Below are 18,740 nucleotides of genomic sequence, written 5' to 3' on the forward strand. Positions count from 1 at the left end.
CGGGGGGTCGGTAAAGAATTTATGGAGCGAACACTCACCTATAATATGTCGCCGGAGCTGGCGGCTCTCGTCGTTTTCGTCATCGGCCCGAGACGATTGTGCTGATCCTGACGCGATCTACAGTAAATGATCTTCCTGAAGGCCTTGCGAAAATTGTCGCTGAGGAAAGCGTAGAGAATAGGATTGACACAACTGTTCGTATAAGCCAAGACATGGCTTGCTATCTGCAGCATAATCGTTCCCGAGGACAGCGGATACATGTCTAGTGACTTCACCACCAGTATTACCTGGAATAAGCGACATCATGATTTTAAGGATAATTGTGTGTGTATGTGTGTGTGTGTGTGTGTGTGTGTGTCTGAGACGGCAATAAAACTATGCATATTTTGGCATGTGACAAAAAAATTTCAGCGCACTTTTGAATTATTTGTATCTTAATGAAGATTATTAACACTTTGCATTGTACTATATTGAAATTTTAAGTTTCCAACTTTACTGATTGATTAATATTATTATAAAATTTTTTGTTCCATTCGCGAAGGCTAGGAATTAATGTTTAATGAATTGGTTATTTTTATATTAATCGTTATATTTATATTAATTATAAGAAATAACAATATTATTAAAATGGTAGTGGTGGTTTTAAAATGGTATATTTATCAATATTGTCAACAACTATTAAGAAATGTTGCTTATAGTCAAATAGAGAGAAATTATTGAAATATTTTATTCTATAATCCTTGTATTAAATGGATTAAAATTTAATGTAACATTAATATTATTACATTAATATATATATATATATATATATATATATATTATTTCTTACGCTATAATATATATTTTTATGATTTTGAGCTAATTCAGCGCTTGAACAGCAATAAAGAACTTTTATTATTTTTATATTTTATTTTCAAATTTTACTTGTCGATGCCACATTAAATTGTATTGATTTTAAATTTAGATAATCTTTCGTTTCATACAAATCTTAATTTTCATCGTATAAAAGTCTGAATTTTTGAAATGACAAAACTAATAGGCATTTTTACTTCAATTTTATTCATTTATTTTCGAATACTATAGGAATATTTTATCACCTATAGAATCTTTATGGGAATTCTAAATATTTCCTTTAAGCAAATACGTTTACTTCTTATGTTATAAAAGAGTACAAATATTAGTCGTTTTTTTATACAAATGTTTATCTAAACATTTGTATTAATGCGTTGAAGTACTTGGCAATAGAATTCCTTCTAAGGGTAAATTCTTTTTATTCGTAACAAAAAAAAAAAAAAAAATCATAATTATTATTATTCAAAATATGTATCTTTTATGGTCTGCAATAATTCGAATTTTTGATATTTTGATATGAAATTTAATTAAATTATTTCAAATTTTATTTTTATGTACGTGATTTAAAAATTTTAACAAATTTTCACTATAACAAAATGAAAATACTTCATTCAAATCCTACGAAAGCTATTAATAAAACTAAGAGAAAACGATATTTTGACTCAATTAAGTTTTTTTTAAACAATTTTATTATTAATTTTAAAATTAACTTTTTATTACGGGATCAATGTATACATTGAAAATACTATTGTTTGGTATTTATTGTTTATTTATTATTAGTTAATGAAAGTTCATTTATAAACCAAAAACATTGTATTACAAAAATTATTTTAAAAACTCGAAATATTTTATTTTTCGTAAAATAAAAAGTACATTTTAATAATTATATTATATAATAAATATATAATAAATGACCATATTCATCTAAAACAAAATAGGAATAATGCGATCAGCTTTATTCTTTTGTTACAATGTCGATCGAATATGAAGCTGATAAATTTTATTATCCGTATATTATATATTTTATGATATTATATTTTTTATACTTTAATCCAATAAAATACTTAACATATTTATTATTTTGGTCGAGTGTACAATAAAATGACCAATTTTTATTTTTAAAATATTATTGAAACATATTATGCAAAATTGCATAAAATTCTATGAGACAGTCAATCGTTGTAAAACATTAATGAAAATATGTAAAGTTAATAACTCCATTTCGTGATATTTTATTTAATAAAATTATTACTGAAAATTGTTGATGGCTAAATAAATTTCTTTTTCTTAAATAAATAATTGTATGTAAGTACAGAGTTGAATAATACGTAATGATTGAGTTATTGGTCGAACTACTTGATGTTATAAAATATATTAATCGAATCGATCATTATATAATTTATATCCTCATTGCCCTTACAAGAAAAGTTATATATAGATAGATTGATAGATATATGTGTAGTGATTATTTGTCGATGTTAGAGTCTCGTTAATTGTTTTTTATTTGTCTAGCCAAGTATTTGTTCAATTTTGTCAGAGCACGACAAGGCTAATTGAGGGAGCCTGGCAATAGTAAGGACCGAGGACTGAGAGTGACAGATAGACACTACCATGTGTTTTCTTTGTTTTATTATTATGGGGAGATGCGACACGTGTTTGACTGGCACTGTTCGCTGTGGAGATGAGGCTCCACTAAACGTATATGGAGAGTTTACAATTGGTTAGCCTAAATTAATATAATAATAAATTCAAGGTATAAAGGTAATAAATCCATGATATTGAAGGCTTTGTGATTGAAGAAAATATAGTTGACAAAATATTGTACAGTATATTTAAAGGATTTACACAATAATCAAACATGAAAAAAACCGTTTATACAGAGTATGAAACTTGTATAGAGAAGAAATTAAATCCAACGCATAGGAGATGAGTAAGCGTGTTTTTATTAAATTATAAAGTATAATATAAGCAAAAACATTGACTTCGATAAAGATTTGATAACGAGTGATCTGAAAGAACGTAAATAAATTATGCGTTTATCGAAGTTTATCGAAATTATTGTGAGTAAAGTTAACAAATTAAAAACAATTCTAAAGTAGGTCCTATCGAGTGTAATTTTCATTTATTATCAAATTTACTATTCATAATAGCAATAAATTGAACGATAGTCAATTATACGTGTCGTAAATTGCTTATATAAATAAAATATTTGCTAAAATATTATTTTAAATATTGGAAACTTCAATTTCAATCGCCACTAGCTACGTCACAATGCAAAGAATAAAAAATCTCACAAGTCCAAGCAAAAGTTCGCGAAGCTAAGTGAGCGTGTATAGTAAATGCATGTCACCCACCTGGATGGGACACCAGCAGATGGCGAAAACACCGACTACGACGAGTACGAGCCTCGTCACCCTCTTCCTACCTCTACGGCTCTCTGCGCTCACCCTCACGCCCTTCCACAATCTCAGTAACATACAGACGTAGAGGCCACAAATGAGGGTCAGCGGTACGACGTAACTCGCAAGAAAGAAAGTAACCTGGAAGAGGGGCCGATTGGCGTCGGGTAGAATGCGGCAGGCCGTCTGGATTTCCAGAGCCTCGGTCTCGGTCTCGGACCCGGACTGATCCCTCGAGTGCAGGGCGCAGGGGAAGCTCTGGTTCAAGGCCCGGATCTCGCCATACTGAAACAATGTTTATTCGAATCGGTGCTTACCCTAATTCAAAGCTCTCTTGATACTTCGGAATTCGGTGCTTCGGGCATTGCTGGTTGGTGGTGAAGCGAGGCGACGTTTACCGGGACGACTGTATATTTATTGTAAGGCAACTTGGATTGAGATATTTTCGATAATTGGATAAATAAATACAGGCGAAATGAAGTGCAATCAAGTACGGCAATTAGTGATTTTTCCGCGCTTGATAAACGAAGGGCAAACATTATTTTTGTTAAATAAACGATATATTTTTATTTAATTTTTTTTTTTTTTTTTTTTGAAACCTGTCGCAGCTAAAGCTCTGTAGCGGACAAATCAATCATAATTATTTTACAAAATGTTTAACGAGAGAAAATAATTTATGTACATATTTATATTGTCGTAGTAGTTTGTGTTATTATTTCACCGTCGATGTCTCGTTCAACATATTCACGAAGTTTGTCATTATTGACACTATTAATCAATAATAAAGTGAAGTAAAATTATTCTATACTTATAATAAAAGTAATGTAAAATTATTAAAAAAAAAAAAAAAAAAAAAAAAAAAAAAAAAATAACAAACATTACTTTCTACATGCTTTAAAGCATAAAGATTCTCTACATCAATATATTTTTCCTCATTCGTATTAAATCTAATTTTTTTGTATTAAATCTAAATCTCAAATCTCTTGTGCGTATTACTGAGAGAAATTCTTATCCTTATTAAACAAATATGTACTTGGTGTAAAATTACTTTTCAATACGTCAAACTTTCAATTTAATATTTGTAGATATACAATTCGTTTATAAATAAATACTAATATCGTCGATTTAATCGTATTTTTGTGGAAAAATATTAAACATAAAAAAACACGTTCGTATTTAAATGCCACTTTTTCGTATTAATTAAAATCTGTAGTTACGTTTATCTTTTATTATCTTGTATTTTGTAATTTGAATAGTTTAAAAAGCATTATTTACTTCGCAATATAAAGAAAAGTAATTAATTTGTTTACTTGAGAACTTTTAACTGGTAAACGAGAATATGTTTCATCAAGTTTCTAACCAAAAAACATATAATTAGTAAAATATAATTAAATATAATAAAGTATAATTGTCAAGTGTAATTTGCAATTGAAATAAATCAGAGTAGTAATAAATTAATATTAGTCTTTCCATTTTATGTTAGAACAACTTGGTTATAAAATAACTTTCCGATGTTATTACTTTAATGAAAGTATGTATAGTTTATATGGGAGTGAGGTAGCAGTTTTATGATATAGCTTCATGTAATTTTTATTTTATAACTATTTAAAACAAAAGAATTTCGAAAGCCACTTTAAACAATTTTCACAAAAGCTTTTAATATCTATTAAAATCTTTCCATACTTTTTAATAAATGGTTTGTAGTGATTTAGTTTTAAAAAAACTTTGACAATATTCTACAGATTCTAATAATATGCAATTGTTTATTGTATCATTATCAAATAATGGTTTCTTGGAGGAGAAAAAGATATATTTTCATCATTGAAATATTTTATTATACCCGTAATATTACATCAACTAAATTGTAATATCAAATTGTAATAAATTCTACTATGACAAACAGCTGGCTGTATGTACAATTTATCAAATCTTAGGAAATTTTTATTGCTTTTTATTACGTACGAAATGGCGTGGCTTACGGTATTCCATCACTTATTCACTGGATTTAGATAGGGAATACCTTGAAGTCTCGTAAGTCTCGGAAAAAGGATCGAAATAAGAACCATAACACTTATCATCGTTATTACTCAAGTCCTTGTATTCGTTGCTATAGTCGCGAGAAAGAGAGATGGGAGAGAGAAGTAGCGTAGAAAACATATAGCTAAATATCCCGTGTTAACTCTAACGTTAATGTACAGAGGGTTGAGTTACGTAGGCGCAATCCGACGATTCCATGGTTCTTACGCGGTCGATTAAGACGAAAAGTAAAAGCACTTTACTGACAACCGGTAATGTCACATGACTCCACCCATCATTTAATCTCAATAACTAGATCATTTTTCCCTCGTATAATTGATTATAATTGATTCATCTTCCTTCTTTTAGTCTATCAATTTGGCATGGATAACATATTGTTTGTTGTATGATGAAAACATGTTTCTTTTTTTTTTTTTTTTTTTAAGATTTTACAATTTTTTATTGTTTTTTTTAGGAAGGATTATGTTAAATATATTACATTTTTTAAGGAATTTCCTATTAAATTCTATTATATTTAATGATTATATTTAATGAAATAAGTAACAATTTTATTTATATTATACATTTATTTGCATTCTATGGTTAAATATATATTTACATGTAAACATAAGAATATAAATATAAAAAAGATTACGTGATTCATTGGAAAAGAGATAAATTTATATCGAAACTCTAAATACCTACTATCAATGCAACAATATCAACGTAAAGTATTGTTACGGTTTTTCAATGGATACATACTATAACCATCCAAATTCTAAAGAATATAGTTACCTAGTAATAATTAGGAAATAATTAAAACCTATTATCTATTATTCAAACATCAAATATTGAAAAAGAGAATTAATGATTATGAATTAGTATCATTGTTAATTGGTATTTTGTACAATTTTTTTAATTCATTCATTTATTATACTTTATGATGCAATATTTTCATTAATATTTAAACGGGAAAGATACATAAACTAATAATAGAAATATTTTAATGTTAATAAATTGTTATAATAATACAGGAAATGTTTGTAATGATCAATTATAATATATTTTCATCACCTAAATATTTTACTTTATTCGGTCGAATAAATATTTCTATGTGTTATATTACGTGCAGTTTAAAAATTGTATACTTTAATTATACCATTATTTACGTAATTAAAATAAGAGGTAATTAAATTTGAAAAAAAAAAACAAGTTAATATTTTTACAAAAAATATTATTTTAGAAATCTCTAAATGAAATTGAAATTTTTGAAATATTAAATGATCAAATATGTGAATAATTGAAATTTTTCAATATTAATGGAATACTTGCCCCGAAATATAACAGCTAGATAATAATTGAAAAAAAAATCTTTATAATTTTCTACATACTGAAACAATGAGTCTGGCTGTTTAATTTGTTTTAAAAACCAAAACAAAACGTTAAAAACAAAAATTTACTCTCGAACTTTGCCGGCTAGATTGCAGTGTACGTCACTTTATATCATACTTATATATGTAATTGTATTTTAATTAAAACTAACCATTTTCCAATTAATTTCTTCTATTCTATTAAAGAATTGTTTTGCTTCATTAAATTTCTAACCAATTCGGCGTATTGTTGCTATAATATAATAAATATATTTTTTACCGTAACCGCTATAAAGAGAAAGCAGTACAATATTTTAAAATTAATTTCAAAAAACGTTTGTTAAGCTTATATTAACTTCAGTAGAGTATTTTTTAATAGAAAGGCAAGTATAGAATGAAGCCTGAAACTCTTGTAAATATAATAAACCATTATGGAGTAATTTATATTTTATATTAACGTCTGAACAATTTTACAACGCACATTATTTATATATATATATATATATTATTTGTACGGCAAAAATTATTCATTCATTCTACGAATAAGTTATATGTGTGATATATATATTAGTATTTCGAGTATAATTATAGTTACGGGTGCTAGTTTTACAACTTAACAATAAGCATTGGACAATTCAATCGTGTATTGGAGTAACGTCATGGAAATGTATTAAACAAGACTAGAGTTTACGAACAAAATGAATGATTTTACTCTCGCAAAACTTGGAATACTCACCTCACCGTGAATAATGAGTGCAGGTATAGAGGATGTTAGGATCACTATCCAAACAATCCAAATGGCGGTGAACGCGTGGCTCTCTGTTCTCACTGACATGGAAGCAATCGGATGCACAACTGCTAGATATCTAGAAAGATTCATAAATACGAATTTTAATAGCAATGCTATTTATTTGTTTATTTGCCTTTTAATGTATATGTGCATGTATGTTTCTCTGCCTCCTCTATCCTAATGGAATCGCACTTTCTGTTTCTCTCTCTCTCTCTCTGCTACACTTTTATCCCCTCATTTTACAACATTACTACTTTCCTTAACTGTTGTATCAATATACCCTACTCCTACAACAAATTGCAATTGAAATTCAATAATAAGATATATTTTATAATCTATTGCATTACATTTATATATTTTTCTTTGGTAATTCAATTTTCAGAATTCAATGAGATCGACGCTACCTTACACTACGCAACCAGTACTATTTTAATAAAAGTTTTCAATCTGTGCATTCTCATGTAGAGGCAAAGATTTTATTAAGTATTATATGACATATCTACGTAAATAATACATTTAATGTTACGTATTTCTACTATAAAATAATCTAATACCACATTTGTATACTAATAATTTAAAAATATTTCATTTTCAAAAGCAAATATTTATTAATTATTACCAATTTAAAGAGATTTTTTTTCATATTTACTGTTTATACACAACTATTATATATATTATAACAAAAATTGAACCAATAAAACCAATGTCATCGATTTTTTTTGAAATATAAATTAAATTTCAATATTTAAAAATTATTAATTAATTGTAACAATTCACTAAATAACCGTTGTTATTATTCAGAATTCATATATAATTGAATTTATTAAATAGACTGAATTCTTTAGTTTTTCAAATTTGAAAACAATAAGTATGGAAAATTATTACACATTTTATAACAAATTTCAGTATTAAATTTCAAAGATTATAAATTGCTATGCATAATCTTATGGATTGATACAATTTTAATAAATCTTTTATTGCCAATTTAATTTACGAAATAACTAAAGTATTCATTAAATTATATCCAAATATCTACCTTATAATTACAAACGTAAAGATTATAATTATTACTCAATCGAATTAAAAAATAAAACATTGAGATGTAATCTTATTATCTTATTCGTGTAGAATCATTGATTGTGTGGAATTGAAACATTTCTCACGAAACTTAAGTCAGAGTACGTAACTTATTTTATGTAAATTAAAAAATATATATATTAACAGCTTAAAATTTATAGCGAAATTTAATGTTTTTAATATCTAAAGCATGATATTTTCATTTTATCGATAGTAATAGAGAATTACTAATATTTATTTGTTTTATTCTAAATGAAAGAGGCATAGTTTCCAAATGAAGTGATACATTATACATCATAGAAGTCAATTATACCTACGTACAGACTCCTATATGCAATTATTTGGTTAAATCCTTAAAAGTTTCTACTCGAGTTTCTTAGAGAAGCTTTAGTTATATAGTAGAAGTATATATCAGGTAACTACTCAAGTTCACTACTACTCTAATTTCTTTTCATTTTCATAAATATTGTTTCATCAGTAGTGTTCTATTCAGAATGAAATTAACTTCCCTTTCAACTTAATAAGAAGCGGATTATTAAAAGAAATTTTCACAATGACATCAAAGAAATTTTTTTTTTTTAATTTCTAATTTTTAACATTTTTTCTTCTTTCGTTAATAAATAAGAATTCCAGATAACGTTACATATTTTAATTTTATTTTCATTCATGATTCATGGGCAATAAAAAATTTCTATAATTTGTATGACAGACGTATCACATAACAAAGATGCCCTTCACATTGCGATTCGAGTATCAGAATAATTCGTGCAAGAAAATAGCGTACAAACATCTCTAACTCAGTTGAAAGAGGATACGTCGTGAAAAAGGAAGATCTTTGACTTTATTTCCGGTACCTTTCATCCTCCATCTTCCGCTTTCTTACGTAAAGTAATGATATGCAAATTTGAATTTTTATGTTTTTAAACCATAAATTGAGCTTGTTTGAGCCTTTGTTAAAATTAATCCAGCTAGAACTGATAATTTATACGCAAAAGTAAAAAATATTATACCGTAAAATAAGAGAAGGTATTTTCTATGTTTTACTTCTAGTTTTAACAATTTTTTATATTATGAAAAATATACAGTGTAAGAATCGTTAAAAACTCTTGCCTCTTCTATTTCATAGGGGGAAGGAAAAAAAAAGTTAAACAAATAGAGTTGAGATTTAAGTTTGACAAAAATCTACTACATATTCTGAAGAAAGTAAACTGGTTGTAAGACTTTTAAACAATATTTATATTCATATAATACGTGACGTCGATTAGCTGAATGCTTCATTCAATTTAATTTGGAAGCATTTAATTGATAATGAATACTAAAGTACAAAAATACGGAATTGTATGCTACAAAATATATACCTAAATTAACTGCGGTATGCATAATTTAAAAATTTAATTTCTTTTTTTTAATTGCAGTTTTTTAATAAAGCATCTAACGTCAGCCATCTTAAAAGCAGCTTTAATAAGAGCTTTATTTGGCTATATGTTAGATTTTATTAGTAGTGTTATGAGTATATATCTACTAAATAATGTAATTACAATTTATAAGTAACTTTTTTTATTAAGTTGGCATCGTTAATGGCAGGATAATAGCGTAAAGGTGTAGATTAAAATTCTAATGTTTTATTCCCTGCCGGCTTTATATAGAAGTACACGCTAAAAAAACTGTTATTACTTAATGAGTTGAAATATCACGAAAAACGAAAGATAAATGTGTGGTATTAAAAAAAATGTTCTTCTATTCCTGATAATTATTCAAAGGAGGAGCAAAAAAAAAAAAAAAACAAACAATAAAGACCAATGAAGAAGACGACGACACCGTTCGTAACAGAGAGACTGACGGTACCCTTTACGAAACTACTACTCGTAACCGAAGTTGCCCTTTTATTAAGATTAAAACGATTTGCGACTGTTCAGTCAGTCAGCCCTGCGAATCGAATATACTCCACGTCGACAAATATGTTCTCACACGGACTGTCAGTCGGCACACTCTCATCGAATGTCGACGGTAAAAGTAATATATATTGATAGGGGACACCTCCATTCCCGCCTTTCATTGCCGCTTTCCGGAATCGAGGCCGAACGTCGGATCAGCACTGCCAAGAGAAATGAAAAGCAACCAGATCTACTATGATGGGCATTGTCAAAGCAAATCACAAGATTATTCGTTGGACTTTACACAGAACCCGTCATCGCCCGTCCCAATTACGATAGTAACTCTTCGATTAAACGGTACTCGGCCGGCAAGTATACCTGCATAGACATTAAGCACCACTGCTCATACAGTCAGTCATGCTCCGGTCAATGAGTTAACGGCCGTCGCTGATGAAGTTAATGTTCCGTGACACTCCCATCCGACTCAACCCTTTATTCAGTCTCGGGGGGCAATACATTTCCAAATGGAAGCTGGATGCAACGCTGGAGTGCCAAAGTAAGCAAAAAAAAAAAGAAAAAAAACACGACGATAGACACTCGATTGTGATGTTAACCAGTCGATGAGTACATTTTCATTCAGAGAAATGGCGGCGATGTTATTTATAAGAGGTATCAGCAAGGGAGAGATTTGTCAGACATTGGGGATGTATGGTCACGAGCTGGATTTATTCCACCCTTACCACGCGCATAACAGCTACATATTACAACGTGAAGTGGTCGCTTTACGTGCAATAGCGATGGAAAAGCTTGGTGGAAGAAGTTAGAGAGAAGGAAACGAGAAAGAAGGCGATTGATGCAGTTTAATTTCTTCCAATGGGATAAAAAAGTGCCAAGACTCACGATGGGGGAGGAGAAATGCAGTTGAGAAAAGTAGAATATAAAGAAAGACATCGGCTTAATAGTAGTTAACGACGCAGCATCGGCGGTGGAGCAAATGCAACCCTTGTAAACCGCCAATCGAAATAAACTACGTACTTTTCAAAGGGAGTAAAACTATTGTCAACGTAGTAATTAAATTATTTTTACATGGCCCTAGTTTAGTCCACTTTTACATTGTCAGGGCGCTTAATTGGTCTATTCTATTTCCGGCGGAAGGAAAGGACTATTAGTGCGATGGCCACCCCTTTTTGCTCTCATTTTCACAATATATTTTAGTTTTTGCATTAATGTAATAGTTATTTTATGTAAGATAATAGTCAAACATTACGAAATTTAATGTTAATTATTATCAAAGATAAATGTTAAAGTAGCACGAGGTTTCAATTAATACAATTTCAGCGATTTAAGAAATATTATTCGCGTTATATATATTTTATAAGAATAAAAACTATCGATCAATAATGAATTTTTAATATTCGTTTTAGTTTAATATTCAAATGATATTAAATCTCTCGTATGCTCGATAATTGAGAAAATTTAGAGTAAGTATTTACATAAATTATTACTGGCAAAATATTTACAGATTTAGATATATATTAAAGATATAGATTGATATATAAATTGATGGAATAATGAATTAACGAGGAATGGAAATTTATGTATTTATTATCTATTGAAATTTTGTAATTAAAAAAATGTTTATAACGATTAGTAAAAAACATTCTATTTCTATATACTTCAACAAGTAAAATATTAATAAAAGAGAAATTAATTATTCATAATAAATTTCAATTTTATTGATATATTAAAAATCTATTTAGAAAATATAAAATGAGATAAAAAAGTATATATAATAACCGTATGTTGTGATTTCACGAAATGTTTCATATGAAATTATTATATTTTAATTTCCCATTCTAGGATAATTATTTTGAGATAAATTAAAATTATCAAATCAATACCGTGATATGTTATAATGATGCCTTATCAAAAATAATTAAAATTTTAATTCAATTTATAAACAAAATATTTCTACAATTTTATATGCTATTTATAGCTGTTTAATCATCGGTTTTTGGAATTGAATTAGTTTCATAATTATGTTAAAAGAAATATTATTGCCCAATTCAAAGGTATATTCAAGAAAATTATTTGCATTAAATTAATTTAATCAACGAAGTTGAATTTTGAAACTAATGTCTCTCAGACACATTTCTATCATATTAAATTAAATATTTAATAACGATAATTTTGACGGTTTCTACAGTAATCAATAGTTTTGTTAAGTCCACTGTATAAGTTAACTTATTTGGCGAAATGTTTTTTCTACAAAACATACAAAATATATTGCAATTGATCGTCCCAGGAAAATATATTTTCACATAAATCGCGAAAAGTTTTGCTAATAAAATAATTATCTACCTAATTTCAGTATTCATTCAATCTTTTGAAAAGAAAACTAATCGGAAATATATAATTTAATATCTATACAATGATTTTACACACAGAGGAGTGTCTTCTACACAGCTCTTAAATTTTCTACAAGGGCAATTGATTTTCAATATCTGGCACGGCAACACGAAGGCGATTTTCATTCCATAAATTCCATACTCATATGATCGTTCTACCTAATTCATCGATTCTGCACTCTGCTCTACGAGGTCACTACGACACCAGAAAGAATGAGATGGAAAGATAGACCACTGAATTTAGATAGACAAACTTGAATACAAATTGTACGTATGTATATACGTAAATGAATTATATATATATATATATGTATATATTTCTACGAATTGCTTATTAAATTACTAATATACTATATAAATAATTTCGGTTTGTACTCTGCAAAATAATACTAAGCATACAGATTTATCAAAAGAAAGGATAAAAAGTATCGATAACATAAATGTACGAAGAAATTCAATGGCAATGTTGTTGATTTTTCTTATAGATGAACGGATGATTAAATCAGATGATTGATCCTTAGTATAATCGTAACGGCCGTGCATTGAATGTCTTCGCCTTTTCTATTAAGTATGTTCTAAACAGACGGACGCTTAGATCAAAAGTTAACTGCAAAGTATAAATAACCAATAACTCTTAAAGAAAAAATAAAAAATATTCTCTAGTTCAAGAAGAAGCGAAACAAAGCAAAAAACGATAGAAAGAACAATAATGAAATAAATAAATAATTTAACCGTTACCCATTTGTACTATGTGCTACAAATAATTACGTAGGTAATTTTTACATTTCATTATCGTCTTAACTTTCATTCGTGCATACTTTACGGCATACATATTTCTAATATATTTCACAAGCATTTTGCATTTCGTATAAAGATAATCAAATTTGGTCTATCAAAATATATAATTTCATATTATATTATTCTTGTTACTATGATGTATTTTTATACATAAAACATATACTATAAATTATTATGATATTCACATTGAGATTTTGTATATCTGAAGTCGTTTCTTAATCATCATGTATAATGTAGTATGGCAGTATATTAATTATTCATTATGCATATAATTATATACGTAATATATGCATTAACAGTATAATGTATTAAATCATTATGGTAAATTGGGTATAGTAGTCTATTAATTATTGTATTATAATTAGTTAACATATAATTGTGATATAGAAAGTAATACAGGATAAGGAAACTATGCTCTGGCCTCTTTTATTAAGATTTATTAATTTATTATCATTATATTTTGCCAAAAATTAGAAATATAGTGCTTGGTACAAGAAGAGAAATGATACAAGAGAACTATTTGTTTGCCATGACGATATAAGGAAGGTATGATATGTCAAAATGTCCTTGTTATTAAGTTTGAGAGAACCAGAAGGACAGCAGTGTACTTACACCTTTATACAAATTTCTTCTTTATATACTCTCACCTGCCTAACAATCTGCCTTATAGAAACTATATTCATTAGCTAGTATAATCAACTGGTTTTATTTGCTAAAATTCAAATTTGGTATTATATTTATATTAGTCTATGTTAATCAACGTTAAAAATATATTTATATCAATTCAATATTGTATGTTGTATGAGTGAATGTAGTTTATTAAATAAAGTATAAATATTATTGAAGACGGAAAGTTCCGAAGTATAAAGTTATTAAAATTACTTGCATACTCTGTAGAATAAACATAATGTTGTCTTCCAATGAATAGTTCGATAAAGTTCTGCTATTACTATTGAAAATCATTTTGAAATTACTAGTAAAGTCGTTTCTGAATTAAAAATGGTGTGTACCATAAATCACAATTACCTATCATATAAACTAATAAACTGAACATTTATTAGGTGAAGCTTATGCACTTTTGTTAAGCAATATATATATATATATATATATATATATATATTGAACGCATTATATGTCGTGTAAAAATCAAATGAATATAGCGAAAGTAACTCTCGGAGGGTGGCGTCCTTTGTCGGAAAACGTGGCTAATTCGATTTAGCGAATACTCACAGCTCATAAAGTTAAAGATACAAAACAAAAAAAAAACAAAAAAAAAAATAAGTGGAAATTGGTAGCGGTCGTGACTTGTTTATTTCAAGATCCATATTTGGATTATATTTTTTAGTCTTATCCTCAGTATATTTTTAAAAAAGTCGTCGGGACTTCACTTGAAATCTAGTTAAGCGCTCCATTTATACGGAATATGAGGGGATGGCGCTTGCAGGCAGATTAGAAAGCAAACGCCTCTTATGATTGGAACAGTACTACTGCGTGGATTGGCAAGTATTAGAAGTGGATCCTCGTTCGAAATGGCTGAGATTCGATGACAGTGAGAAGAAAAGAATGGAATGGGATTAGGGTGATAAAGGTTCGGAGGATGTACCTTTGGAAAATCTTACGTAAAAGCCTCGTGCGCTCAGCCCTCGATAATAACGTCCATGATATCATGTCGAAATATTTTACTTTGATTTTGTTTTAAAAGAGAGATATTATAGGCCTTTAAAGCAATATATAGTTCTATATTGGTTATTTCGTTGAAAATAAATTATTTTCCGAATTTTAAATTTTAGAATCAATTGCCGCAACTTATATGACTTGATTATATAATGACATTTCTGACGACACTTTACAATAGCTGCTATTTCAAATGGTATGTATTTTTTTTTTTATCCCATTAACACGCGACCGTTTTTATATCTAACAGAGTTTTATATCTTCAGATTTTCGATTTTAAAATCTCGTAAATTGGTCGATGTTGAAAAATTCGATCTTTAAAACACTGTATTTTCATAATTTCGATAAATATCTTCGGTTTGCTCAAAGCCACGTTAAACTACAAATTAGCACGTTATTTTAAGCGCACCGCATTCTTTGTTTAATCAATTTTTTTAACTAGAGTTTTATTCGAAAAGTAGGTCACTTTAGATATTAATGAGATTTTTTACATTATTATGAATCTGATAATCGAGCTTCGGAAGACAATTCTTCTTGCAAATTTTTGTACACCAACAACCAATAGAACCAATATTTACTTTATTACTACAAACGATAACTATTCAAATCCGAAATTACTAAAGATTTCAAAAAAAAAAAAAAAAAAAAAAAAAAAATACCATCATATGTATTTTCTACGGGCTTTTAAAAATCTCAAGATCCAGACTACGTTAGTCAGCCCTCTAGATGACAAAATACGTAAAATTATGCTTTTTGACGTTAATTTAATCTGTCAAAATATTCTCTAATATTTTACAGAAATTTGTCATATATAGTTTATGCACGTTCCTCTCACCTTGAATAAATAATTAATGTCCCTCGGAAAGTTCTAACCCATTGTCAGTCTTAACGAATTTAAACGAGCTTTATTAATTTGAAATGTCAAGTCACCCAACAAACACATTTTAAAGGGTCTAAATCACGGATAGGATAGTTCAAAGGAACGGCTCCGGGGACTTACCTGTCAAGACTCATAAGCACCAGCGTGTAGACACTCGCACATGCGGTGACGATGATTAGATACTGTACGACCTTACACCATACATTACCGAATGGCCAATAAGGTAAGACAAAGTCCGTGGCCGTAAAGGGTATGCAAAAAAGAACGAAGAGCAAATCGGCGATAGCGAGGTTAATGATGAGGATATTAGTGGTGGAGCGCATCCCGGGATTGGCGGCAACGACAATGACGACGAGGGAGTTGCCGACGAGCCCGAGGATGCCGATCAACCCAAAGAATATTGGCACGACGACGCCAACGATATTCTGGACGAGGACGCGGTCGTAGCCAGGATCCTCTTCCTCTAGCTCGGACTCGTGGTAGCAAATCGGCCGCGGTAGCGATGACGTCGTCATCTGGTCCATCATCACTCGCGTCGCCGACGCGCTTACGTTGCTCCACAACACTGACATGCTGTACACGATGACTGATGCTGCAGGGCTGCAGAAAAGCATTATCATCTTATTAATATTTGATAGCGGTAATGGGATGACTACGTAAAATAACTTTACGCGGAGTCATGAGAAAGCAGCGAGTGGCGATTAGGAAAATACCTTAGATCTTATTGCGTAAATGACTGCGAAAGTTTTATAATTTACAATTGTACAGGGCTAAATGCAATTTTAGTTTCACATTTTTACCCCATGCAGTCTTTGCAAATTAAGAGTTCAACAAGCCGGGAATGAAAAATTAAAAATCTTATCTATTCCTTTAAATATGTAAAATAAAATACATAATTATATAATTGATTGCAATTATATAATTGATAATAAGTGATAACATACTTGTGAATAACTATATGTGTGTTTCTCTCATGTTTAAATGAAATTGCCATGGCTTTGTAATACCTTTTACGTAAAAACTTTCATATGCTAATTGCTAAATTTTATCAACAGTAGAATATCGAGTCTAATTACTCTATTATTTATTTAACATCTGCAATTAATACAAAAATGTGATGCAATTTTCAATTTAGAAGCTAAAGGCTTTGAATTTCCTGTTACTACAAAAGTTATGCCGAGTTCGGTAACTTTACATCATATTGAAATATCGAAAACAAAAAAGCATAAAATCAATCCCAAAACTTTGAAACTTTGTAATTTATTCAAATATAAAATAGTAAAGTGTTAGTATTTGTTAATTATTAACGTTTCTCTAAAAATCTTCATATTATTATTAAATACCTACATTAGAAATTAAGAAATCAGATTAATTTTATTCCATGACGTTAGTATAATTATTTTGTTTACTATTAAAAAATTAATTTTCCAGAATGAAAAGGCTACTTTATTTTTAATTTCGCTGAATTTTTATATAGTTATATTAATATTATGTTGGTTATATTCTGAAAGAACTGTAATTTTCCAGATTTCTTTTACTTGTGAAATCGTTACTTTATTAAAAAAATTAAAAAATCCTGAAAAGCATTCATAAAAAACGCTTTTAATGAAATTTCGAATGAATTTAAAAAAAAAAATCATGATATTATTATTGAAAATTTAATGCTAATAATTAATTAATTATTTCATACATAATAATTGTTATTACTTATCTAATGAAAATTTAAATGACAATAAAAGTTTTGTAGTATTGGCATTCTTTTAAAATAAATTTGTATCATATTTTAATTCAAGTACGAAGTGAATAATATTCTACAATTATATCTCTTTTTTCATATTTCTTTATTATTTTTTTCTACTAAATATTACATTACATTTCTTTAAGTTATTTTCACAAAGATGAAAAATACTTGAAATGCAATGAAATAGTTTATAGCAAATATGCAGGATCCAACAAAATGACGTATAATATTCTGTAATTTTATTTCTTTTCATAATACGTGTCGTTTATTTACATATTTAATAATAATTAATTTTTTAATAATAAATTTTTTCATAAATTATGTAGAAATAAATCGTGTGCTCGAAAAACTATTTAAATTGACAAACAGTTCGAAATTGATATATATATATATATATATATATATATATATATGTATATGTATATATATAAAATTGTTAGTATTTTAAGAAGAAAATTGATGAAAAAAGTATAGAAATGTTCTAGCCTAAACATATATATTTTTTGTCAAGAAAAATTTATTGTAAATTTAAAAAGACATTGAGAAATTTTATTATATTTATAAACAATAATAAAATACTTTAATAATTTAAATTACTTTCCATGATTTTTCAACAATTATGATTTCATAGAATAGTCAATTTCAATTGAAACTTCGATAACATTATAGAAAAATTCGAATAATTTTAAGATTTCTCTAAACGCTTGATATGCTATTGTGACTTTGTGACTTTGTTAATTTTAATAATATGCAACTTGCAGTCTAACAGAATCAGTACTGCAAGGGGGAAATTTTTAATTTCCATACGTGAAAGTGAATAACGTGGAAACAATACATAATTTTAATTGTAAATATCACTAA

The 18,740-nt window shown here is 28.1% G+C and overlaps 1 protein-coding gene across 1 annotated transcript in view; it reads right to left on the minus strand.

Annotated features, from left to right (window-relative positions):
* The window catches only part of AstA-R1 (allatostatin A receptor 1), a 31,726-nt gene that overhangs the window by 9,876 nt on the left and 3,110 nt on the right, over positions 1–18,740 (minus strand). Inside the window, exons 2-5 of the mRNA XM_011499465.1 lie at positions 16,259–16,738; positions 7,374–7,503; positions 3,207–3,536; positions 39–287 (exon numbers count right to left, since the gene is read on the minus strand). Of these exons, the coding sequence (XP_011497767.1) occupies positions 39–287; positions 3,207–3,536; positions 7,374–7,503; positions 16,259–16,710 (1,161 nt within the window). The 5' untranslated portion in view covers positions 16,711–16,738. The remainder of the gene's footprint in view (positions 1–38; positions 288–3,206; positions 3,537–7,373; positions 7,504–16,258; positions 16,739–18,740) is intronic.

The sequence above is a fragment of the Ceratosolen solmsi genome, unplaced genomic scaffold (genome assembly GCF_000503995.2).
Source record: "Ceratosolen solmsi marchali unplaced genomic scaffold, CerSol_1.0 scaffold35, whole genome shotgun sequence".
NCBI classification, from domain to species: domain Eukaryota; kingdom Metazoa; phylum Arthropoda; class Insecta; order Hymenoptera; family Agaonidae; genus Ceratosolen; species Ceratosolen solmsi.